Source organism: Carassius carassius, chromosome 7, assembly GCF_963082965.1.
Source record: "Carassius carassius chromosome 7, fCarCar2.1, whole genome shotgun sequence".
Lineage (NCBI taxonomy): Eukaryota > Metazoa > Chordata > Actinopteri > Cypriniformes > Cyprinidae > Carassius > Carassius carassius.
The window spans coordinates 16,778,443-16,803,646 of record NC_081761.1 but is presented as its reverse complement, the minus strand read 5'-3'; the positions used below and the strand labels follow the sequence as shown (position 1 = coordinate 16,803,646).

At 36.1% G+C, this 25,204-nt stretch overlaps 4 protein-coding genes across 5 annotated transcripts; 1 reads left to right on the top strand and 3 right to left on the bottom strand.

Annotated features, from left to right (window-relative positions):
- Window positions 1–804: 804 nt before the first annotated feature.
- Window positions 805–3,652, top strand: LOC132143068 (cyclin-dependent kinase inhibitor 2A-like). The gene is made up of 2 exons (XM_059553228.1): window positions 805–1,202; window positions 2,796–3,652. Exons 1-2 carry the CDS (start codon window positions 1,068–1,070, stop codon window positions 3,045–3,047), a joined length of 387 nt encoding a protein of 128 aa, XP_059409211.1. The 5' UTR covers window positions 805–1,067; the 3' UTR covers window positions 3,048–3,652.
- Window positions 3,653–4,958: 1,306 nt separating this feature from the next.
- On the bottom strand, window positions 4,959–14,586 carry LOC132143641 (S-methyl-5'-thioadenosine phosphorylase). Its single transcript, XM_059554050.1, has 8 exons — window positions 14,466–14,586; window positions 11,438–11,524; window positions 11,150–11,208; window positions 10,862–11,029; window positions 10,024–10,126; window positions 9,657–9,896; window positions 5,250–5,372; window positions 4,959–5,124 (listed from the first exon to the last, which is right to left on the bottom strand). Exons 1-8 carry the CDS (start codon window positions 14,487–14,489, stop codon window positions 5,086–5,088), a joined length of 843 nt encoding a protein of 280 aa, XP_059410033.1. The 5' UTR covers window positions 14,490–14,586; the 3' UTR covers window positions 4,959–5,085.
- A 779-nt stretch (window positions 14,587–15,365) lies between these two features.
- toporsa (topoisomerase I binding, arginine/serine-rich a) lies at window positions 15,366–19,025 on the bottom strand. Of its 2 annotated transcripts, XM_059554049.1 has the most exons (3): window positions 18,737–19,025; window positions 18,561–18,626; window positions 15,366–18,215 (listed from the first exon to the last, which is right to left on the bottom strand). In XM_059554049.1, the coding sequence occupies exon 3, from the start codon at window positions 18,210–18,212 to the stop codon at window positions 15,528–15,530; it is 2,685 nt and encodes an 894-aa protein (XP_059410032.1). In that variant the 5' UTR covers window positions 18,213–18,215; window positions 18,561–18,626; window positions 18,737–19,025; the 3' UTR covers window positions 15,366–15,527. The 2 variants fall into 2 exon arrangements, with proteins under 2 accessions (XP_059410032.1, XP_059410031.1); XM_059554048.1 differs by having other exon boundaries at window positions 18,561–19,024.
- A 497-nt stretch (window positions 19,026–19,522) lies between these two features.
- ndufb6 (NADH:ubiquinone oxidoreductase subunit B) lies at window positions 19,523–21,042 on the bottom strand. The gene is made up of 4 exons (XM_059554051.1): window positions 20,754–21,042; window positions 20,494–20,586; window positions 19,808–19,852; window positions 19,523–19,691 (listed from the first exon to the last, which is right to left on the bottom strand). Exons 1-4 carry the CDS (start codon window positions 20,931–20,933, stop codon window positions 19,620–19,622), a joined length of 390 nt encoding a protein of 129 aa, XP_059410034.1. The 5' UTR covers window positions 20,934–21,042; the 3' UTR covers window positions 19,523–19,619.
- Window positions 21,043–25,204: the final 4,162 nt, after the last annotated feature.

Sequence of the window (25,204 nt, the reverse complement as noted above, 5' to 3'; positions counted from 1 at the left end):
TTTGAACTGGTTTTACTACTCTAACAGACATAAAATAATAGCATACAACAACCAAATGAAGCACAACACTTTAAAAAATGCTAAAACTACTTGCTGCAGTCTTGACGTGTTAAAGCCTTGTTTTATAGTGTACAGCAATGCAAAGGAGATAGCAGTAGCTAAGCAGGACGAAATATTGCAATTGGTCAAAATAGATGCAGTACATCCCTGGAATTCCCCGTACTTTATACCATTCAGATGCAATAGATCGTGTGCAGCTAATCAAACACATGAGAACAAAGAAAAGGAAAAAACTTGAGATAAAAAATTTGCCTATGTATGTATATGTACCCTAAATGTATGTTTTATTATGAGTGATACTGCTCAAAGTAGGTGTCCCATACTGGACTGGCTTAGCCTAATAATGACTAAATTAAGAAACACTGATTAAGTGTAATCAATAAACTAGAACAACTAATTTATAAATCTAGTTCAGTTTTGGGATGCTAAATGGGTCATCATTATTAACTATAGCATCGCGTCTTTATTTATTTATTTAAAAATAAAAATAAAAAATAGGTAGCCTACATACTTCCCAAAGAGCCTATCCAAAATGCCACCAACTGCATCTGATTTGTTTAATATGTAGCCTTAGCCTATAATTCCGATTGTGAACACAGACAAAGAAAACTCGCTCTCGCGACTGATATTTTAATATCTTTAATACCCGTTTTAAAAACAATGACAGGCTCTCTTCTTACTGCCTTACTGTGTCATTGTAGCTCCAAGTCTTCCTGGATCAGCTGTTCGAGTGCGCATGCGCAGTGCATACACTATGCAGCACGGTTTGCTGTGACGTTCATAACAGAGGCAAGTCCGAACAAATATCTCCCTACGCGTAATAATTATAAGACACAGCAGCCTTATAAAGAAGTCTGTTTAACGTATTTAGCCAGCTCAGAGAATCATTTTTCGTCTGGAGACAGCGAAAAATTAGAATTCAATGTAAGCACTGATTATTTTCGCAGTAACCAGTAGATGATTCCTTATTGCCGCTACCTGTCAAAGCGAAATCCTTCAGTGGACTGATGAGGAAAATGATGCATGCCGAGGATGAACTGACCAAAGCAGCTGCGACTGGAAACACTTACCATGTTCAGTTTTTACTATCTAACGGAGTGAATGTGAATGGCGTTAACAAATTCGGAAGAACGCCTATACAGGTACGTTTAAGACACGTCAAGAATAAATAAACTATTGAAAAATGCAAACATAAGACAGACTGCAGACGTACAAATATTAACTACAACTAAAGGAAATGTTGTAGAATAAATGTCAACAGAGTTCTGTACTACCAGAACGGTTGTAAATAATAGGAAACACTGCCGAAAGTTCAAGTTATTTTATAATATGGTAATAGGCCTATAACTTAATATAACCTAACTTTAGAATTGTAAGTCTTTTTTACAATCGGTTTAATAGCTTTTAGTTTAAATAGCTTATATATATATATATTTTTATAGCCTATAGCCTATTTATTTGAATTTAATATTTACATTGTCTTTAACAGAGTAGGCTAGTGAGACTAATTGGAAAAAGTTTTAGCATATTTAGACTATAATGCAATTCTAATAACTATGAAAAACAATGTTTAATATTAATAACTTCCACAATGTATTAGAACATTATTAATAGCCTATTTCTAAAAAAAAAAAAAAAAAAAAAAAAACATTAAAAAATCATGTAGCTATTTTAAAATAAGAAATTAATACCATTCTATGAATTGTAGGCTACTTTTAAAAGTGAGTTTCATAGACTGTGGAGTGTTTCATTGTCGCATTTTAGGTTATTTCATAAATCTTCATAAATCTCTATTACAGTTTATCCTATTCCTAAACTGTGTAAATGAATGTCAACTGTACTGTACTACCAGAACGGTTGTAAATAATAGAAAACACTGCCGTTTAATATTTTGACATGAATTTATTGTAGCTATTATTATTAAAAATTATGCTAACCCACATCAACATTTACCACCCTGTTTCAGTGAGGTAGCAAATATTATAAACCAGATTAGCCTAAAACTCAAACTTTTTGTCCTGCTGTCACTTCGAGAGGGTGGTGGTGATGTTTAAAAACATTTTCACCTCGTAGCTAATTTCTAGTCTGTTCTAATGGTTACAACTCATTTTGCGATGCTCCCCATTCTGCGCACGATTTAAAAAATGGAGAGGCAAAATAAAGTGCCTGCAGAGACGATGTAATAGTTTATCAAGCTTAAAACGAACATACACAAAGACTGCAAAAATTCTGAAACTGTGACTGGTTGATTAGACATGTACAGTTGTAGGGCTAATTGGTAAGATAGGCTAAGTGAAACATTTTAATCTTTCTAATTTTAACGAAATATGTTTAAGATAGCCCTATCACAAAGTGGACATACTCATATGATATACACGTAGGCCTATCTAAAAACAATATTAAGTAATGATACAAACAAATGTTACAACATGGGCAGTTAAATTACTAATGTTGTTGAACTGTTATTAGCTATATTGTCCTAATAAACTACACTGTGCACTAGTTCTTACCGAACGAAAAAAAATCTTTCTGTGATCCAAATAACGATATTTAAATAAGGAATTGCAGTCAGCACGTTTGTTTGTTTTTCAGTTATTTATTATTTTAAAAAGAAAAGAACAATTATTTAAACCAAAAATACAAATAAAAAAATAATAATAAAATGAACATAGGTGACAACATTACGGGCTTTTCTTTTTGTTTTTTTGTATTATTATCATTTTTTACCCCCGCAGGTGATGATGATGGGTAACACACCTTTGGCTCACCTGCTGCTGGAATATGGAGCAGATCCTAATGTGCCTGATCCCGGGACAGGAAGCACTCCTTTGCACGATGCTGCCAGAACCGGTTTCATGGACACCGTGCGGCTTTTAATTCGCTTCAATGCCGATCCTAATGCAACAGATCACAGCAATTTACGACCTGTGGATGTGGCACGGCAGACTGGACATATGGACGTGGCTGAATTTCTCAGTCGTATTTAAACGCTAAAGTTCTTTTTCTTTTTTCTTTGTAACTAGCCTACATATTTATCACATGACAGGTTAAAAAATAATAATAATAAAGGAATGAGCCCAGCAGTTATGCACTTTAATTGTTTAGGATAGAGCCTATTTGTAGGCTAATAATAATTTACAATATTGTTTGTGTATTTTTATGCTGTTTGGAGTATTAAACATTTTAGGTATTTTTATTCCTATGAGAATTTATGGTTCACAGTTCATTTTTTATAGGCCTTCATGCGGCATCACTATCAAAAACTACAGAAAAAAGGCAACTTTAAGTTTGAAGCATTAATGATGAAATCACCCTAGTCTGTCTGGACGCAGCATTTCGGTTAATGTATACGATTACATTTTTAAACATATCCATAAGATTTGTTCTTTACTTAGCATGGTAATGGCTAAATAGAGTTAAGTCGTGGAAAGATAGCTAACGAAGTTTATTGGGCAAGTGCTCAAACCAAATAACCTATTAGCAAAATATGTGGCTTATATTTCTCAGTTCTCTAAGAAAATAAGATGTTTTCGATAAGTTTATGTTTTATGATAAGCTAAATAAATGCAACTATCTATATGCCACCGTGCAATTTGTTGTTGTTCTTTATAACGCATAAATTGGGTTCTTTAATCATCGCTTCGCCAGCTTTGATTGCAATATATTGATATTGTGCGGAAAGTCAGGTTTATTTTTTTTTTATTTAGACGGTTTGCAAATAACATGTGAAACCTATGAAAGACAGCTAAAAGAAAGAAAGAAAACAAAATGTAGCTAATTATTAAAAGCTTGATATAGAGACAGTTAGCTACATTTACCAAAGTGCAGAAGACGAATGGTTATTTGAAGAGAACATATTACTTGAGGGTCTATCTCTTAAGAGATTATGTATTTGCAACGAAACTGCTGTCTGATCGAATCTCATGAAAGGAACAGAAAATAATTAGATCAGAAATCAAAGTTAGACGTCCTCTATTTTGGAAGCATGCACGCATAGGCTATTATAAAAGAAACATGATACACAGAGATCTGTTACGATTCCTCGAGGCAAAAACACTGAAGAGAAAACAGTATTTATTTCTGACAAGCAACCAAAGTTGACCAATGTTTGATACAAATATGCATCTGTTTTTCACAAATCTCTGGAAAGGCAATGTGCTGCTGACTCAAAATGGAGGGGTTTCATCAATGCACTGAAATGTGGCACAGTGCATAATCTCCCACAAAATTTTCATAAGGAAAAACAGCATATATTTATTTGTGGTTATGATATACATGTATTTTTTTTATCTAACCAAAATATTTATACTTGCGTTATATGCCCAGAGCCGTTTCGCTCTCTCTCCCTGCAGAACCAGTATCTCCAGTATCTTTTTCCAAAGAGAAGTGTGTTGCCCATAATAAATACAGAGTTTTAGTTCATGTATTTTTTGGGGGGGTTTAGTAAATTTGTGGCATTTTGTTTTCTCCTGTTTATGTTAGTTTAGGGAGTTAGTTTAATCTGCTGTATTTTTTCCTTTTCTTTGAAGCTTAGTTAGTTGGGTTATAGAAGTTAGTTTTGTTATGTTTGTTATTTTGGCCTTGCCCCCTTCTGAAGTTAATAACCTTTTGTTATCTTCTCTTTTTGCTGCATTTGACCATGTTTGTTTGGGTTACTGTAGCCGTTCTGGGTCTGGAGACAGCATTTTCTCTGCCATCACACAGTGTCTCACCATAAACTATTTATTTCTGTTGAGGTCTTCCCTAGGACTGACTTAGACAGTAACACCTGTATTTTGATTTATCAAACTTCAAGGTGTAAAAACATTACTGCTACTATTAAAAGGCACTGAAAAACAATGCGATAATGAATTACATTTTTAAAAAACACTCTTTTGAAGAGAAAAATAAAAACCAACTTGGGTTGATGACTTATTTATTTTATTTTATTTAGGTCAATAATGGTAGAATGTCATGCTTGTTTACAGATACATGATTGCAGCTGTGGACAGCACATCTTGGATGGCTCCTCAACGGCCGGATGCTTTAATGTTTTGGCAACATTACTGATGACTGCGACATCAGCTGGGCAACAACATAAAGTTAGATATCAGTACAGTACATATATTACATTTAGAACCAAGAACATTACATGATTACATATTTATAAACAATCTATAATTTACATAATTTAAGTGCGTTATACTCACTTTTTGTGCATTTATTGTGCTCTCCCAGTCCATCTGACAGATCTGTGGGATTGCTGTGAGCAGGATGCTGCTAGCTTTATTTGCATTCTCTTTCATGGTTTTCAGAACGTTGTCCACACACACCTAGAATTTAAACAAACAAAAAAAAGTTGCTAAGTTTGGTATATGCAGGATTATATATTAAAATAAAATCATGAGGAAAAAAAAAGGTAAATTAAAATGAATGGACCAGCAAGCAAGATATCAAATATCAATGTGTGACTGGGCAGTAAATGCAGTTCGAACTTAAAATGTTCAAATTTATTCTTAAAATTAAACTTTACCTCTAAAAATATATAACACCCTCAAAACAAATATAAGGCTGTTAAGTCTCAGAGTCTCACATTTGCCTGTAGCCACTCAGATAACACAGATAGGGTTGCTGTGAGTCATGAATAACCTGTCACAAGTTAAAACTGAAAATGGAAGACATTTATGTTCAAGCAACAGATGGACTATTGTCTCTAATTAATGCCAGACTTTGTCAGTCATTTAGCTGTCTACAGTTACATTGTGCATTCACATTTATAGAGAACAATGTCAGGATCTAATGAATCAAGACAGCAACAAGAAAAATCTGCATGATCAAGAAAGAAAACTGAACTACAGACTAGTTAATTTTTTTTCACCAATGTTTTCCCTTAGAGGAACTGACTAATTGGTTGGCAACAAAACATGTGTGATTGTCAATGCATGAGTCAGAGAGAGAATGAGAATACAGGACGGGTACGGAAGGATGTGGTGAAGTGGGGAGTGAAAACTAGAGGTCAGCAGCAGGAACTCGGAAGGAGGACTCTGAACTGTGAGGGGAAGTAAACATTGCAGCAAACTACCAGCCTAACCGGTCATCCGGCTATCGGAAACAATAATCTGCAGAGAGTTTATTGACTTAAAAATGAACATCCTATAAAAAAAAGAAAGAAGATATAAATAACTTTTAACACATTTCTGTTTTTTCTCATGTCCTTTCTTTGAAACGGCATCAAAATAGTATGTACAGTTTCACTGTCAAAACGCATACTGTCTAGTTAGAATGAAAATGAAATGAATGAAAAAAAAAAAACTTCACTAAATAACAAAGGGCTTTTATGTGGCATTTGTAACCAAGAGACAAATGCTTCCCTTTATATGGGGGGAAAAAATCTCTCTATGAGTATTTGCCACAAATATAAGGACCAAAGGAATAGCTGGGCTTATATAGGGCCCAAGGTTGTAAATATTAATTAATTCGGCTGCCAAAATTAGTATTTGCTTTTGAATTACTACATGAAAAAAACAAACAAACAAAAAAAAAATTATATATATATACAGTACAGACCAAAATTTGGAAAAATTACTATTTTAAATGTTTTTGAAAGAAGTTTCTTCTGCTCATCAAGCCTGCATTTATTTGATCAAAAATACAGAAAAAACAGTAATATTGTGAAATAGTATTACAACTTAAAATAATAGTAGTCCATTTGAATATACTTTAAAAAATAATTTATTCCTGTGATGCAAAGCTGAATTTTCAGCATCATTACTCCAGCCTTCAGTGTCACATGTAACATCCAGTCTATCACATGATCATTTAGAAATCATTCTAATATTCTGATTTATTATGAGTGTTGGAAACAGTTCAGCTGTCTAATATATTTGATGAATAAAAGGTTAAAAAGAACTGCATTTATTAAAAAAAAAAAAAATTCTAATAATATATATTCTAATAATATATTTTCTTTACTTTCACTTTTTATCAATTTAACACATCCTTGCTGAATAAAAGTATTGATTTTATTTAAATAAAAGAAAAAAAAAATATATCACAATATTTACATTTTTTTTAAATAAATTAATGACTATAAAAATACTATATTTAGGCTAAATGCGGCAATAATATATTTTTGATATTATAGAGAGTATTAATATTAGACATGAATTGTTACTTTTCTCTCTTTCCTAAAATACAAATTTTCTATTTAGCAAAAAAAACTTTAATCATGATTCCGAGATAAAACAAGATTGAAAGAAATATTGATGCATGGTCTCTGTAGGCATGGTAACATTTGATCTGTGAATGCATTTAAAATCTCTCCACTGTTCTAGCATGCATCCTTCTGAATCTGTGTATTTTGGTACAGTTTCATTTCCATGCTAAAAAAAAAAATGGACTCCAGTTGAAACATTAGGTGCATCCCAAATCGTGTACTTATGCACTATTCGATTACGTTTTGTAGTATAAACAGTACGGGTAGTACGTCCAGACTGAAAAATCCAAAAAGAAAAAGTGCACTTAAAGAAAAAAAATGAAGTGTGAAATGTTGGACATGGACGTGAACTCAACTTGACTTAAACGACAGACAGACAGACAGACACAAACACACACAAAAGAAAAAATTAATTCAATGTAAGGTTATCTGTAAGGTAATAATATAAGGTTATCTAATAAATACTATAATCTAACCCAAACCCTGACAAAAAAATAAATGAAAAAATAAAATAAACTTAAAATACAATAAATACAAAAAATGAAAAACACAGGGGTTTGACAAAATTAATGTAGGCTTAATATAATTTGTGTACACTACTGTCAAAAACAAACATGATTAACTTTTGTTTATTATCTTTTCATTGCCTAGGTTTGTATATCCAGTGTAGTAGTATTCTACACTACACAAAAAATGTAAAAGATTTTCTCCTATTAAATTCGGATAAGACAGAGATATTACTTAATGGACCAAAAAACAGTATCTAGTAGATTACAGTTGCAGTCAAAAATCTGGGTGTTATATTAGACAGCAAATTGTCTTTTGAAAATCATATTTCCCTTGTTACAAAAAGTGCATTCTTCCACCTTAGAAACATTGCCAAGTTACGAAACATGTTACCTGTTTCTGATGCAGAAAAGCTAGTTCATGCATTCATGGCCTTCTAGGTGGTTGTCCTGCATCTTCAATAAACAAGCTAAATTGCAATCCAAAATGCAGCAGCTAGAGTCCTTACCTGGTCAAGAAAATATGATCATATTACCCCAATTTTACAGTCTCTGCACTGGCTACCTATTAAGTTCTGTATCAGTTACAAATTATCATTATTTACCTATAAGGCCCTAAATGGTTTAGCACCTGCATACCTAACTAGCCTTATACCACCCCAAAACCCATCACGCTCCCTAAGGTCACAAAATGCTGGACTTTTGGTAGTTCCTAGGATAGCAAAGTCCACTTAAGGAGGTAGAGCTTTTTCACATTTGGCTCCCAAACTCTGGAATAGCCTTCCTGATAATCGGGGTTCAGACACACTCTCTCTGTTTAAATCTAGATTAAAAACGCATCTCTTTCGTCAAGCATTCGAATAATGCATCTCATAATGCATCATAATTTGTGACTGCAGTTGTATCTGATAAAATCGCTAAAAGATTTTCTCAGAACACCTAAGAAGAGATGATGCCAACCCCTCAGAGGACGTCAGTTGATGCTAACCCTGAAACAACATACAGAACTAACAAATATTGCTTCAAGTGTGACTGCATCATATAATAATTGCTGTTAATAGTGTTCATCATCTGGTTGACTATGTCTTGTATAAATGTTTATGAAAAATCCTGTCATATGCACAAAAACTGATAGTCACCACTGAAAAGCTACTACTAAATATTGTAGAAACTTAATTTTCTGTAAAGTTGCTTTGCAATGATTTGTATCGTAAGACGCACTATACAAATAAACTTGAATTGAGAAAAATTGAATTAAAATATTCAATTGTGTTCAGTACAAGCCATAGCTGAAATGTGTAACTTCTCAGACTTCCAAAAAGTCAAAATCACAGAAGTCTGTTTAGCAGGACAGTCTGTAACCTTAACAGCCCAATTGTTTGGTGTTTTAAGATCAACGGTCTTTATGATTATGAATGCATACACAAAGCATGACAAGATCTCATTAGCAAACAAGTGAGCAAAATACCACAGGTGAATGAAAGAGGTCGTCAAACACTAAGAAGGATGAAGTGACAGCAAACCTCAATCTTCACCTTGAAGACCTAGTTTCCACAAAAGCCTCACAAAGCCAGCAGATGTTTTGAGATGACATTCAACTGAAGGTTATTCAAAAGTTTTAGAATATATTCTAATGATGTTGGAAGTTATTTTAAAGGCTAATGGTGCTAAAACATTGAAAAATATTGCCTATTTCACATTATTTCACATTATTTTGTCCAACCCCTGTACCTATTTTTTCTTTTTTTTTTTACAAATGGGAATGTCCTTGTATGTCCTGAAAAAGAGGTTGTCATATTTATCTCTCTTCTGCCAAAATAGAATAGTCCATAAAATATGGATAAGTACATATACAAACTGTACAAACACACAGACAGAAGTTTCTATCTGCTCACCGCCTCTTCGTGCTCTTTCCAGCAGTCATAATCAGTTGCCATTGCAATACTAGCATAACACAGCCCGGCCTCCTTGGCAAGAACCACCTCCGGTACTGTGGTCATGTTGATGACATCAGCACCCCATTGTCTGAACATGAGGCTCTCTGCCCGAGAGGAGAAACGAGGACCCTCTATGGTCACCATTGTCCCTCGTGTGTGACACTTCACACCGAGTCCCTGGGCAACCTCCATAAGCACCTACAAGAAGAGGTAAGAAAAATAAATTAGAATAAGAAAAAAATAAGAAGAATGAAAATATAGTAAGATGAAAAATGAGACGGACAGAGAGTGAGAGACAAACAGAGAGCTGGGAAATGTCACTGACCTCTCTAGTCCTGTTGCAGAAAGGTTCAGCCATAGGGATGTGGCACACACCTGGGAGGCTGGTGGGCTGCCCATCATAGAAGGTCTGGACACGTTTCGTTGTCCTTGAATTCAGGGTGGTGTGTAACATTTTTGCGTGGAAATTAAAATGAAATATGAATATGAACCAAACTGAAAAAATAATCTGCTGTGAGGAACAAAAAAGCCAGTTTCACACCAGATGAGACGCAAGTATCCAACACTGGATGCATCATTCTATCCTCAAATGTTCACTTCAATAATGAATAAGTGCTGTTAATGAGTTTATCAAAAAAAAAAAAAAAAAAAAAAAACCTTTTTGAGCAGCCTCTAAAGACCAATCTTGGCTGAGGTGAGATGATACAATGCACATTGAAAATGCATGGTTGCAGTCATTCCATGTCGAGTTCAAAACACAAACCTGGCCAATGACCGCGATGCGTTTTTTTTTTCGTTTTTTTTAAATCACAATTTGGCCATCATGGGTAATACGGTTCAAAGATACAACATTTCAGATACAAAAACAGGAGAGCAGCAGTTTGGTCAGTTGGTGATATTGTTTTACTCTACATGAAATTAATCTAAAGACAGAGCTACATGTTTTAAGACAAACTGCTCAAAAGTAAATAAAATGAAAATAAAATAAGCTACTTCCCTGAACATTAATGTTAAGTACTACTATTTGAAAAAAAAAAGAAAAAAAAAAGATATAAGATCTAAAATTCCTAGGGTTTTGTGTTCAGATGGTTCTAAGGCTTCCAGGACTCTAAGTCTGAAGTTGAAAATTTGATGAAAATGATTACATAGAAATTAACACTAACCTATCAATAAACTGGTCAATCAAAACAATGTCCCCAGGCTGGATGTCCTCTCTGAGGGAACCACATGCTGTGGTGACTAACAGGTGAGTACAGCCCTCTTCCTTCAAGGCCCAAATATTGGCCTGGTAATTGACATTGGTGGGCATTATGGTGTGTTGTCTCCCATGCCTTGTAGAGGGGGAAGAGTTCTAGATTAGATTTCTTTCCTTGATAAATAGAAAACCAGCAGATATTACAAATATAAGTCAGATTGTATATTGTATCGTATATACCCTGCAGTGTAAGTACCTTGCAAGAAGCACACATTCAACATTCTTTATTTTGCCCAAAATTAGAGCATCAGATGGCTGTCAAAAGAGAGGAAGAAATGAGTATGAATAAATATACTACTGGTTCTGCCTATCAATACAACTGTCATATATTATTGGGAACACGTGACTTAGAAGCAAACCATGATTAGCAATTATTTCAAATTCTGAGTTTAACTAAAGCAAATGCATATATTAATTTCCAAATGTACTCTCCCATAATTATGCATGCATGAAAGTAAACTAAACACAATGAAGAGACACTCACCTTTCCAAATGGCGTGACTACATACCGTTCTGTCCTTCCCTCCAGGATATCTGGATCATCAAGACCAGATCCACCAATTATTCCTATCTATGAGAACATGATGTTTTATAGACATATCTGAATGTAGGATGGGTGTCTGCAGTTGGTTGATTTAATTAAATTATAATGACAAAACAAATAGGATGTGCTTCATTAAAAATTATATTTAATTGATATTCAGACTATAGATGCAAGATGGTGCCATTTGCATTTGATACTTTGATACTGTATGTACTGTACTGCATGAGAAATGAGTCATGCAGTGCCTCTTTCAGTAACCCAGATAAACATTCTGATTTACAGTGTTGCTATAGATATCTGACCGCTAAATGCTATTACTGAACAAATAGAATCAACTATTCTAGATGCGAGTATATTCTTATGCACTTAAATTGAGGACAGCCAAGTCATTCCTAGACAGTTTGCTAAACACCACCAGAATAGAAGAATCAAGAATGCAGCTGAAAAAAGGTTTATTTCATTCTGGTTTTCATTCTTTGCACCCATTATTTGTGTATAATTCTAGTTCTGCGCAATATGAGGATGCAGAGAAGTTGGGAGGTTTTGAAAAATGTTATAAAATCAAGAACCTGTGATCTGTTAATTCTCTTTAACTGTTATTTAATGACAAAGATTTCCAAAACACCTAACATATGCCCTTGCCCAGAGTCCTCAAATAAATATTAGTGCTCATATTGTCTTTTTTCTTTTTTTTGTCTTCTCTAGTTTCTGATTAGTTGAGCTGGGGAGATGAGGCTATAAAGTAGAAGGAGGCTGATCTTATCACTCTCTCTCTGCCAGCCTTTCTTCACAACCACATCACCACATATCATCTCTTAATTTTGGTTACTTTTGTGAGTAATTTGTGGTAAAATAAAGAATTTATTTGGAATACATCAGACATTTATGTTATGTGTCCCTTCCAACTCCTAGACCCTTATACAGGGACCATAATAATATCGTGAAAAGATCCAGAGACATCACAGTACATGTAGGGCAAGGCAGGAAACCTCAATTGAATGTGCTTGACCTTTGAGCCCAGATGGCATTGCATAAGAAATAATCATGCTGTGGTGTTTAATATAGCCACATGGGCTCAGGAGTACTTCAGAAAACTGTCGTCAATTACCACAGTCTACTGCTGCATCAGGAAATGCAACCTGAATACCTGTTATTCTAGGAGAAAGCTATACATCAGTTGTATGCAGTGACGCCGCCAGATTCTCTGGGCCAGAGCTCATTTCAGTTACTCAAAAAGACAGTGAAAATGTGTGCTGTACTTAGATGAGACCACATTCCAACATTTCTTGTTTCCAGGAAAAATAGGTTTTGAGTTCTCAGTCCCAAAGACCAGAGGGACCATCCAGACTTTCATTAGTGACAGAAGCAAAAGCAAATGTCTGTCATGGTATGGGGGTGCAGCAGAGCAACAAGCATTGGTGACTGGCCTATGTGCGAAGGTACCATTGACTTGGAGGCATATACTGGGATTGTACAGAGACATATACTGCCATCAAGATGATGTCTTTCATGGGAAGCCCATGGTTATTAGATCAAGAAAATGCCAGCTCTGATTCTTCATGTGCTACAGCAGTGTGGTTTCATAGACGAAGTGAATCTTCTAAACTGGCCGGCAGATCTGTCTCCTAATGAAAATGTATGGCTCATCATTAAAAGGAGAATCAGACGACAACAATCACAGACTGCTGAACATCTGAAGTGTTGTATCAAATGAGACTGAATTTGTTCATATTTACAAAATACACTTACGTTGGTCAGTGAAAACTTTGGAAATATTTTCTTTGTACTTTCTTCAATTAAATATTTGTTAAAGAGAATGAACAAATTACAGATTCTTGATTTTATTGCATTTAACAAAATGTCCCAACTCAGGAATTAAGGTTTTGTTTTATATATATATATATATAGAGAGAGAGAGAGAGAGAGAGAGAGAGGGAGAGAGAGATGCCAAAGTCAAAACAAAAAAAAATTATAGTAAAAAAAAAAAAAGAAAAAGAAAAAAAAGCCATATATAATATCATGAGATCGATGGAAGTATTTTTAGTTGACTAAACTATCTAACATTCTAATTAACATTTAGGCTGATGATATATGAGGCACCTTTGGTTCATGTTGTTGTTAACAGTTGAGACACAGGGCCCACGACCGATCTAAAGTATCCAATAAACATTGCTCCAAAAAGGTTTCCCAGCAAAATTGTTCAAAAAGTTGACTCGTTCGTCATCGGCCTAAGAAACATCCTCTTTTGTGTGCCATAGAAGAAACTAAGACAGGTTTGGAACAAATGGAGTATAATTAATTAAATAATGGCAGAATGTTATTTTTTGGAATGAACTATTCTTTTAACGCTTAATTGAGACGTTTTGTGGCTGTTTCAATCAGGGTGCTGTTAAGAGTGACTTTCTTGATGGTTTAATTCTTAAACAGAATGCCAGTAAACCTAAATGTAGGATAGTAGTAGTATGTTTTGTACGTTTTAGACTATATTTTAAATTAATACTCGCAACCGAAACAAAGTGGGGGGGGAAAGCATCGGGTATACAAAACAGTCTGAAGTCTAATGATATAAACCGTACCGACCAAACCAAGTTACATTTATTAATACAATTACATTAGAATTATTCCACGCCCACCGAAATATTGACATACATTAGTCCTATGCAGTTAGCGGCATTGTGCTCGGCTCCAGGAAGAAGCAGTAAAGCATGTGCTGATAGCAGATTTTCATGCTCTATAATATGCGAAACAAGTTGCTAATATTGGATATAAAGAAAAGTGCTGTATACTGTCAAATAAAATACAGCGATGTTATAAAATCAATATTCAACGTTTGGTTAGTGGCGTGTTGAGGTGAAATCATTGCAGTGTTCCATCTAAACTATTTTCTTACTTACATTTTCTCCATGTGTACGCCCCATATATTTAATTATCAATAATGATAATAATGATTCAGTACTAGTAGATTTACCTTTACGTGACTGTTAGATGCCATTTTCTCTCACGTGTAAAACACAGCATCAGCTAGTTTTTCTTGAGAAAGAACTAGAAAGCTGAAAAGAAATATGCGCATTAGCGCCACCTACTGTGCTGTAAGTAGGTGTACCTTAATGAAACAAAACTTCTCAATAAAAGAGTATAATTAACATGAACTAAGAAAAAAAAGTAGAACAGGATTTATAGAAATATAGTTTATAGTATGATATATTACATAATGCGTTGGGAATACGACTCGCAAAAAATAAATAAAAAAAATCTATTTTTTGTACATATTTTGCAGTAATATATCATGTGTTGGCTCATAAAACATAATGGGGTTTTTCAACATGGATCACGTGTACTTTTTCTTATAGCAGTTTACATTCGTTCACCTATAAAAATTAGGACAGTATGGTGTGCACTATAAAAATCACCATAAAAGATATTAAAAACATACCCAAATGAAGAATTTAAAGTAATTATTCTCTGCATCAGTGCGTAAATTAAATTTAAAGATTGATTTTCAGTGTATTTTCTGAAATTGTTTTATAAATCTGAGGATATATACTTAGTTCATGTGTCATAAACTGTAAAAGTTACACAAAAATGAATAATGAATGCCTGCATGAAACTGCTTTCAGACTATTTGAAAACACACAGGAATACAATGTGTTCTCAAAAGAACACATTATGAAAGAATGCATTCAGTAAAAAAGGACACTTTCAATTTATTTGACATAGACAAATAAAAAAAGAACACTAAACTTTGAAAATTGATGACTGTTAATTTGCTTGCATAGGAGAGTTTGAAATGAAATACATTTTCAAATAAATCAAAAATGCTAATGTACATGTATCTTTAAAAAGAAAAGAAAAAAACAAACAAATCAAATTTACATTTCAAACCCATCCCTTTTGTATTTTTAAAACATTGAAAATACATGTGGGCATTACAACAATAGTCCTTTGTCAATCATTATTTGCCACAAATTAAAGAGTTCAGTTAAACTGAACATACAAACTCACAAAGACATTGCCATTAATCTGACTGGGTCTAATTCCCTGCATCACCCACAGAACTACATCCAGTTCCAGCAGTTGACACTTGCTCCATGTCTAGGAATCTGGACATGAACGGCTGAGTTTCTGTAGCACTGTTTGCTATTGGGACTATGGAGCCAGCTGCACAGATATTACTGGTTGAGGGTTCACTGGGGTCAGCACTGTCACTGTCACTAGTAATTGTAATGAGAACAGGGCTGTTTTTTCCCACCCTCTCCTCACCATTATGTCTCCTGCTCTTCCTCTTGTGTTTCTTCTTCTTCTTGCGATGTTTCCGACTGTTACCCTCTGATTTGTCATCTCTGCTTGGACTTCTGCTTTTCCTCTTTAACCTTTTGTGATGCTTATTGTATTTCTTTTTTGCATCATCTTTAACAGAATCAGTAAGCAATTTGCTAGAGGGTTCCTCGTGATGCTTTGTTTTGTATTTCTTTTTCCTGCCATGATCATCATGTTCTGATGTCTGATGTGAGGAGCTAGATTTGATTCTAGATCTGCTCCTCGAGCGACTCCTGTGCTGACGGTTGGAGGAGCTAGACTTGATTCTAGATCTGCTCCTCGAGCGACTCCTGTGCTGACGGTTGGAGGAGCTAGACTTGATTCTAGATCTGCTTCTTGAGCGACTCCTGTGCTGACGGTTGGAGGAGCTAGACTTGATTCTAGATCTGCTCCTCGAGCGACTCCTGTGCTGACGGTTGGAGGAGCTAGACTTGATTCTAGATCTGCTCCTCGAGTGACTCCCGTGCTGACGGTTGGAGGAGCTAGACTTGATTCTAGATCCGCTTCTTGAGCGACTCCTGTGCTGACGGTTGGAGGAGCTAGACTTGATTCTAGATCTGCTTCTTGAGCGACTCCTGTGCTGACGGTTGGAGGAGCTAGACTTGATTCTAGAATTGCTCCTTGAGCGACCTTTGTCCTGGCAGTCCCTGCTCTGCCTTCTAATATGCGATTGAGAATGAGAGCGATCATGTACACTTCTGTAATAGCTGGTGTAGGATGAGCGTGTATAACATCTCCTTGTGCTGTTTCTTTGACTGTTATGGCTATATAAACGCCAATAAGATGAGGTGTGGTGACTTGTCTCTTTTTCTCGTCTCCACTTATGCTTGCTCTCTTTAGACAATGGCTGTTTCTTGCTATGAGAGGAGTAGTGTGTCCTGTTTCTGCGAGAGGATCCTTCTCTAGATCCAGACAGCCCCCTTTCATAATGCCCTTTGCCATATTTATCTTCTTTTCTTGGGTGACTAGAGGTGTTCTCATGTGAGCGAGAACATCCCATTGGCCTCCTCAAGATTTTCTGACTGTCACTGGGAGACAAATCAGACTCTGAAGTAAATCGAATGTGTTGGGGTACCCGAGAGCTTTGTTGCTCTGTATTCAGCTCAGAATGCTCTGAATCAGATGAAAGCTGGACCAGTTCTGGAGTCCTTTCTGACGCTGGCTTCACATAGCCAATAATAAAACAGTCATCATCACTGCCAGCAGAATGCTCCTCTTCCAATGCAATAGTGCCAGTATTTGCTGGACGGTCTTGATGTGGCACAGCAACAACAGACACTACTGCTTCCCCTACACTACTATCAGAATCCGAGTCCCTCACAGGGAAAGGTAATACTTGAGATGGCTCTGAGGAGTAGGATGGCCCTGGGGTCTCATCATCCCATGCTGTTTGGCTTAAGGTCAGACTAGGAGTGGCATAATCCTGGGATCCAGATACTAAAGAATCACTTTCATCCTCAGAGATGGCGATCACAGAGGCTTCCGAACTGCTACCTTCTCCGGTGGGCCGAGGCAAGTCATAAACTGCACGCCGGTCATATGCCTCCATGTTGAATGGGGACTGAGCAAAACTAAGAAACTCATGTAGAAAGTGCTCTGTGTGGGATAGCAAGAAGGGTCGAAGTTCGTGTACAACAACCTGGTCGTCCAAGTTATGTCGAGTGATCAAAGTCATGATGATGTGCTGCACTATGTTGACAAGGGAACCATGAGTGCCATACAGAACAGTCAGCTCTCGTCTCAACCAAGGCACAAGCCTGTGGAGACTAGCTGGATTTCTTCTGAAGAACTCTGCAGAAGTCTCCCTGCTACGACCACCATCCTGAATGCTCTGGACTCGCACACCTCTTCTGTACAAGGCTCGTCTGAATTTAACCATTTCTTGTTCGTGAAGACTTTGCAACGTTCTTCCCTCTCTGTCTCTTCTTTGTCTTACTGCCAAGCTCCTTAACATGCTGTGGAGATCTCGGTTGTGCCGCTGTTGAAGAGATCCCCTCAGGCCCTCAAATATTACCCCATGGTCAGGAGGAGGAGACGTTCTCCTCTGTGCTGGTCTGTGGTTGCCTGTAAGCGTGGTGCGATACCTGAATCTTTGCCCTGCCATGTTGCCAAATGAGCCATTTTCAGTTGGTCGCAGGTCCAACCTCTTGTAGTTATCTTCAGACTTAATAGTGTGATAAATTGCATTAAATGGCTGTTTGCACAAAGGGCATTCTGCTTTGTTCTTCAACCACTCACAGATGCAGCAGAAGCAAAACTTATGTAAGCACACATCCAGATATGATATGTTTTTGAAATGATCCAGGCATATTGGGCATTTTGATTCTGGAGATGCTCCTTTTGATACAGTGTTTAACACAACAACTGACAGGCGCTCCTTCATCTGTGGTGATGCCATAATCTGATGGAAGAAATATTTGAATTATTAGGCTACTTGCATTTGCTTCATGTATATATTTGACAAAGTGTTTAAGTTTAAATAACAATACGGTCACATAAATGGTAGCGTACTTATGTGACCGTATTTACTCGTATAATTAGTTTTTCTAATTAGAAATAAACTAATGTCTCACAGAAATAACACAATATTGGCATTTACCATTTTTACAAAATATAAACAAACCTATACGGTGTCACATTAGCTTTTGTGTTTATTAAAGCTGTAAAAACACTTCTATAAGAATTAGACAGAAAATAAAAACGAAGAAAAATCTGAAAGACTTTCAAAATTATGTTTTAAACTTACTCTTATATGTATTTGTTGAAACTTTCGAAGTACCTAGATTCTCTGAATTCCGCTGGGAGCATCTCGCTTAAATATTCGAAACAAACAAAAGAGCATTATGACTTGAAGTTTAATACTTGTAGTACTGTTTAACAGAATCCACAAAAACACGTTGACCTGAAGATAATGTAACTTACTGCCTAACAAACCAGCGCCGTTTTAAAGATCAATACACGGTATACATGAAACATGTCATGCATTATATCTTACGCATTATTACTACAACTTAACAGTTGCAAATATTTTAAAAAGCGCTTGATAACGACCAAAAAAGATACAATAACGCTCAGTCCGTCTAAATAAGCAATGTTGGTCATTATGACGTAACAAAACATGAAAATTGCGGAAGTGAAATCCTGTCAAACTTCCAGAACTTCCTGTTTCTTTTTAACTTCAAAATAAAAGTCCGTGAACTATATGCGAGAAACGTCAAAATTAGTTTTGCGATTTTGAAGCATTAATGATGTGTCAGAGAAGCATATTCTTCTAGTTGTGGTTTATGCTTTTCCTTTCATTATTTCAAAATACTTAATCACTCACAGACAAATCTGAGAACTGTTGACTGAATAGCAACGACAAAGCTTGAGGATCATTTAAGAAAATATTTTCATTTAGTATTCAAACAAAGACTTTAGTAGTTTACTGCTTTTTTGATTCCCCCTTATTATTGTCTTTGTCTTATTGGACATTTAAAGCATTAAATTGTGTTATGCAATAACAAATATCAAAGACTCTGTGTTGTCAAGAATGTCACTATTGGCATTTTGGTGTGACTTTAATTAAAATACTCTTAATTAAGACTCTTCTTTCATGTGAGATGTGTGGAATAAAAAAGGAATTAACTAAACTCAATTTTTTGGATCTCAGGATGTACCCAAAAGGGTGTGAAACTGTCATTCAAAGGCACAGAACAGGCATACAGAATCTGTATAGTAAATTTTATTGAAATGGTATTCACACAAACATGTTTTTACAACCAGTGCTGACAAGTATGTCTATACTAAATATACACTGGCGTCTTCAATGATGACCATGACCGTCTGCTTCAGGAAGATCTGGGACAACTTCTCCTGTTTCCAAGATGGTGTCTCCCTGGAAAAACATACACACACACACAAAGGTGTACATGAGAACATATGAATCATGAATGATGATTTTATAACTTTTGATTATTAGTGCAATAATACTGTTTGGACCAATATACTTACAGGAAACAGTCTGGGTTTAAGAGCAACAATTCCATATGGCATTTTCTGTGGAAACAAGAAATATCTATTTTAACTTTATATCTAGGCATGACAATGATCAGTCAAAGCACAAAGATATTTAGTGTTAAATCTGCAACCTTTGCACACACAATACAAGCCTTTATGAAAATATTTAGATTAAATTTATTAAATGTAACAAAAAGATAAATAAATCTGACATTCTTTGAAATAAGACATCAAAGGTCATAGAGGCTATGTATATATTTCATGCCTTTAATAGCTTTATAGTTTAGGGTTACCATAATGATAATAATGCATTTAATTGTTATCTCCATTATTAAAAAATAACGACATTATTATAATATTGCATAACTTTTTATTTCACAAAACAATGAGCATCTTCAAGTGAAACCAATCATTCTGTATTGCTCTGGAGAGTGAGTTATTATTATAAAAAAGTATAATTTTTAATATGTATGTAAATGGGACAGTTTTGATACGTATGTAATGTAGTGGATAGTCAGAAAACAATGAAATCTTATTAAAGCTTTAGAGTTACTCATATTTTTAACCTCTATAGTGACGATAGATACCGTATCGTTTTAGGACAGGGCACAGATTACAGGTCTGCTCGATGAAAGCACTGTAACTGTATGTGAAACAGTGTAACAGCACCATGAACTTACACTGACGTGGTATTTCACGTAGTAATGCACGATCCAGGCTGGGATCAGAATCCGCGTGACAGCAAAAACACTGGCATTGTAGGCTTTAAATGTCTGGTTCATTCGCATTACAAAAAGATAAGACAAAATTGGATGTTATATTAGTATTGTGCTGTTACAAAGCTCAGAGAATTCAGTTCATTGCAAATACTAAACACGGCAGACTTTTTTTTTTTACTCTAGATTTGCTCTTAATCAGATCACATATGGCATAAACTCACGTATAGTCTCCAGAGTGTCTTGGGCTGCAGAAATCCAGCCCAGAATCGCTCAATGCGGCCGGGTGTTTTGGGTGCAACGACGGGTTCTCGAGGACTAAGCTCCTGATCTTTAAGCCACTGCCGCCGAAGCTTTGTTAACTGCTCAAAGCGGAGTTTTTCATCCGCTGTGTACCCAGTCATACTGATTTCCTCTTATTTCACAAATAAACCCGAATTTACAATGACATCTAAAGAGGACAAACCTCCCAGAGTGCAAAGCGGACTCAGGAACATCAACATAAATATCGGGGATTTAAACAGCGACACCTACAGATCTGGAGTCAAATCACTATTGTGATGATTCGCATCACTACCACACGAGGTCGTGCGTTATTAAAAACTGCATGTGCACTTTCTTCGATAGAAGAGCTAAAGGTTTTGTTGATTAGCACTTAGCATAGCAATACTAGGCCCTACTGTTAAGAGTGGAAAGTGGTTCAAAAGTAGTAATTGTTTGCTTACATATAAATTGAAAATATTTCACTATAAAACACATTTTACCAGTGCCAAATGTGTCTATATTTTCACTATATGCTGCATTTCAGGTCACACCTCAGTAAGTTAGAATGCTGGAAAATTTTCTATTAAGAAAACAAAAAATGTATGTAGGCTACTGCTTTATAATATTCTGAATATCAAACCTCATTTGTTGAAATAAATATAAACATACAGTGCGCTCGTGTCTGTGTCCGTGGCCATGGAAAAATTTATATTTACAATGACAACAATTATACTTAGTCATATAAAACGTCTCCAACAGAGAAATGGATCGACATCTGTCAGCTTTTTTGAACAAACACTTTATTTGGATAATCTACCATGTCTGAATCAGCAGCGGGCGACAGTTTTCACGCTAATCAGATCAAAGTAAACGAAATTCTGCAAACCCTTAGAGAAAGAAAATATATATAATTATTATGCGAAGCGATAAAATTGCTTATCTTCCCTGCAAATGATCCACTGAAGAATGTAAATTTAACTTCAAGGCCAAAACAAAACAGAAGATAAGCGGTTATCCGTATTAATTTTAGCATTTCAAATTTATAGCAGAGGTGATACTCCCAGGATGGTAGCTTCACATTCTCTATACACAAATCCGCCGCGAACTCTATGGGCGCCGCCATCTTGCCTGCCGCCATTACTGCGTGCCTGCGAAGTGTGACGGTGTGACACTTGCCAGTGCCCTCTAATGACATTTCAATGAAAGCGGATCCTGCTCATTAAAGAAAACGTCTGGTGAAAGGGAACATTGGGTAGAGGATGTCAGGCATTGGCCAAAACCTACTGATTAAGGTAATTTATTGACAACATAATGTAATAATGTAAAAATATGTAATGTAATTAAGAAGTGTATTAATTTATGACAACAATAAAACCGAACGCTGTCATTACAAGCTGTGTTGCTAATATGTTCACAAGCTTCACAAGTTTCAAATAACTATAAGGCCATCCTTAAAAAATATTCTTGTTTGCCAATAACCTGACCGACCCAATTAATAATTTTTTCCCCTTTAGTCCAACCGACTTGCCGACTGTAATTGCGTTACACAGATTTTTTTTACTCTTCAAACAACTAATACAAATGCAATAAACGCTTTTCTCACGCTCTCACACCACACATCCATTTTCTCACGCACAGAAAAATCGAGAAGCAAAGAGGACACAGAGACCGACAGAGCAGGTTACTTATGATAGGGAAAAAAAACTCAGCTCTCATATTCTGTCAATTTTATTTCAAAATTCAAACAATAAATACTCCTCCGCTCGACCAGGAACTCTGTGTAATCCGTATGGCCGTAAACATGGGCAGTCAATGTGCAACAAAGGCTCGTGAATTTCACAAACGGTTTTATTCCAGGCCTGTAGTTTTGTGCTGTTGTTAAAACAGCCAACCACACAGCACGCTCTTCCCGGCATCACTGGACAGCATACGTACTAAAAAATAAAAATAACTTTTCGTACAGCTTGAGCTAATATCTGCTACAGCTGCCTACGGGACCAACGCGTTACTTCTGCTACTTCCTTAGCAGCAAAGGCACGCAGTAATGGCGGCGCTGCTTTACTTCCGTGTTTCGCCGGATTTGTCTATTGAGAGTGAGGAGTCACGTGCCGATTTGGGTTGATTTGGGAGGGGTCTGAGCCGGTCGGCCATGATGGTAGGACACGCTATCAGTTGCCAGGGGCAATGCCTTCAGAACTTCACAGAGGCGCGACTAAACATTTCAGAGCTCTTTAATTTTTGCGCATTATGTCGGCGGAACAGAGATGGATCTAAGAATACGCGAAAAAAATGAACAAAGTAAAGCAATGCAGAAAGATAAGGTGAAAAAAAGGGGACCTTACAGGAACAAGCTCACACCAAGCGCAAAACAGCGGTATTTGGAGAAGCTCTCAGGCATCCAAAATATCGACCCATACGAGCTCCCTGCAGCGGCAGCGGCACCGAGAACTGGACCATTTACCTCCATGCACACATCTGGACATTGTGAATTATATTGTTTACGATGTAAGTCACCTTGCATTCACGCTGTTAATGGCTTTAGTCTAATCAGGACATTTACATCTTGCAATCACACATTTAACTACCCTAGCTCAGGGCCGGCTCTAGGTTATTTGGTGCCCAAGGCGAGAGTTACTACATCCTCTACTACCGAGTTAACAACACATGTAAATAATCCTGTTTCGCCTCCGGTGTCCTGCCAACATGGCGGAGACTGTGATATCGAGGGGAGGGGCTATGTACTATGACAACAACTCCTCACTCTCAATACTTTTGAAACAACACGTTGATTTTTCTATTTAAAATGTAAATGAACGCTAATATTGTGCATTCTGTATCACTTCGTTGTTTCTATGTATGGGCTTTTTTGCCTTTATTTTGATAGAGCAGTAGAAAGAGATGAAACAGAAAGAAGAAAGGGAAACGGGATCAGTAAACGACCTCAAGAGATGCAGCTTTGCAAAGGAAGCACTACCCACATTTTGTTTCTTAATTAAAGGAGCCGTATGTAGGATTGTGGCCAAAACTGGTACTGCAATCACTATAAAAATACTGTAGAGCTGTGTATCCCCTCCCCCTACCCCCTGAATCGAGGTTGCCAGATAAGCTGCAGGATTCAGCAGAAACGTAGGCTGCTTCAATGAGCTTCCAATGGCAATTGACGAACAGACGTACACAGTAAGTTTTTTTTCTGTTAATTATGTTTATGCTTCATGAGAGATATTTTGATAAGTAATTATGTATTTAAAAAATTTACTAATTGTCATTAGTTAACTATAATAGTAAAGATGTATGCTCGTATGTGACAGTATAATTGTAAAGATTTATGCTCGTATGTGACAGTATAATCGTAAAGATGTATGCTCGTATGTGACCGTATAATCGTAAAGATGTATGCTCGTATGTGACAGTATAATCGTAAAGATTTATGCTCGTATGTGACAGTATAATCGTAAAGATGTATGCTCGTACGTGACAGACAGACCGGTAGCTGTTAGTCTAACTTGTAACGTTATGTATCTGTCATCAGTTCCATCAGAAAATATTGTTAGAGTAACTAAATTACATTAGCAATGGTCATACAGGTCAACTTGCAGCATGTGTAACTTAGTCCACGATATACGTGAAGAACAAATGACGAATCATTTTTACTGAGGTAACATTAGGCTACTGTCTCAATTATGTTTCAAATTGCCATAATGGGCGTTCTAATGTTGTTTTCCTCAGCGTCTCAGCATAATGACAGAGAAACGGGCTCCTATAATGCATTGCTAATGTTAGCATTCGTCCATGTGAGCTAACGTTATGTTACTTTGCACAAACATGCATAACTTTGTTCGACTGTCATGAATATATGAAATGTCCATTGACATCAAGTACAAGTTAGCCAAGCATAGATGAATCTTACCTGTCCAGGAGAAAATTAGCAACGCTGGCGTCTCTGTTCAAATTCTTCTCAGTTTTCAGCTGTCTCCATCTTTCAAAAGCATCTCCAATACAAATTCTGATTTTATTTCGGACTTTGTCACGATGAATTTTTGAATTATAACGAGGTCTTTTTGATTTAGTAACATTAGACATTTGTATCTGACTGGAGTTAGGGTAGGTTACAGCAATGCTGGCAACACGGATCCCGAAACACTACTGACTTCGTGATTGGTAGATAGGTGGAGGGAGGCGCGTCAGGCCAAAACACAAAATGACAACATCAACATCAGTTGAGGGCTGAAAGTCCACTTGTTAAATGACAATATCCTGGCCGGACTACTGTTGTCAGTGATATAAGTATTTGAAATGAACATGATTTCTTAATGTCTAGTGACACATCAGGGCCATTTTATGATTGATTGAAATAAGATTTCTTACATACAGCTCCTTTAATTAATTAATAATTTAGAAACTTGGTATAGGC

Excerpts from the sequence above, each read along its gene's own strand:
- LOC132143068 (XM_059553228.1), top strand. The coding sequence starts at position 1,068 with ATGAGGAAAATGATGCATGCCGAGGATGAACTGACCAAAGCAGCTGCG. Across the intron at positions 1,203-2,795 it reads TCGGAAGAACGCCTATACAG|GTGATGATGATGGGTAACAC; the intron begins GTACGTTTAAGA and ends TTACCCCCGCAG.
- LOC132143641 (XM_059554050.1), bottom strand. The coding sequence starts at position 14,489 with ATGGCATCTAACAGTCACGTAAAG. Across the intron at positions 11,209-11,437 it reads TAGTCACGCCATTTGGAAAG|CCATCTGATGCTCTAATTTT; the intron begins GTGAGTGTCTCT and ends CTCTTTTGACAG. Across the intron at positions 5,373-9,656 it reads GGAAAGAGCACGAAGAGGCG|GTGTGTGTGGACAACGTTCT; the intron begins GTGAGCAGATAG and ends TTTAAATTCTAG.
- toporsa (XM_059554049.1), bottom strand. The coding sequence starts at position 18,212 with ATGGCATCACCACAGATGAAGGAGCGCCTGTCAGTTGTTGTGTTAAAC.
- ndufb6 (XM_059554051.1), bottom strand. The coding sequence starts at position 20,933 with ATGACTGGGTACACAGCGGATGAAAAACTCCGCTTTGAGCAGTTAACA. Across the intron at positions 20,587-20,753 it reads AGACACTCTGGAGACTATAC|ACATTTAAAGCCTACAATGC; the intron begins GTGAGTTTATGC and ends CGAATGAACCAG. Across the intron at positions 19,692-19,807 it reads TTAAACCCAGACTGTTTCCT|GGAGACACCATCTTGGAAAC; the intron begins GTAAGTATATTG and ends ATGTTTTTCCAG.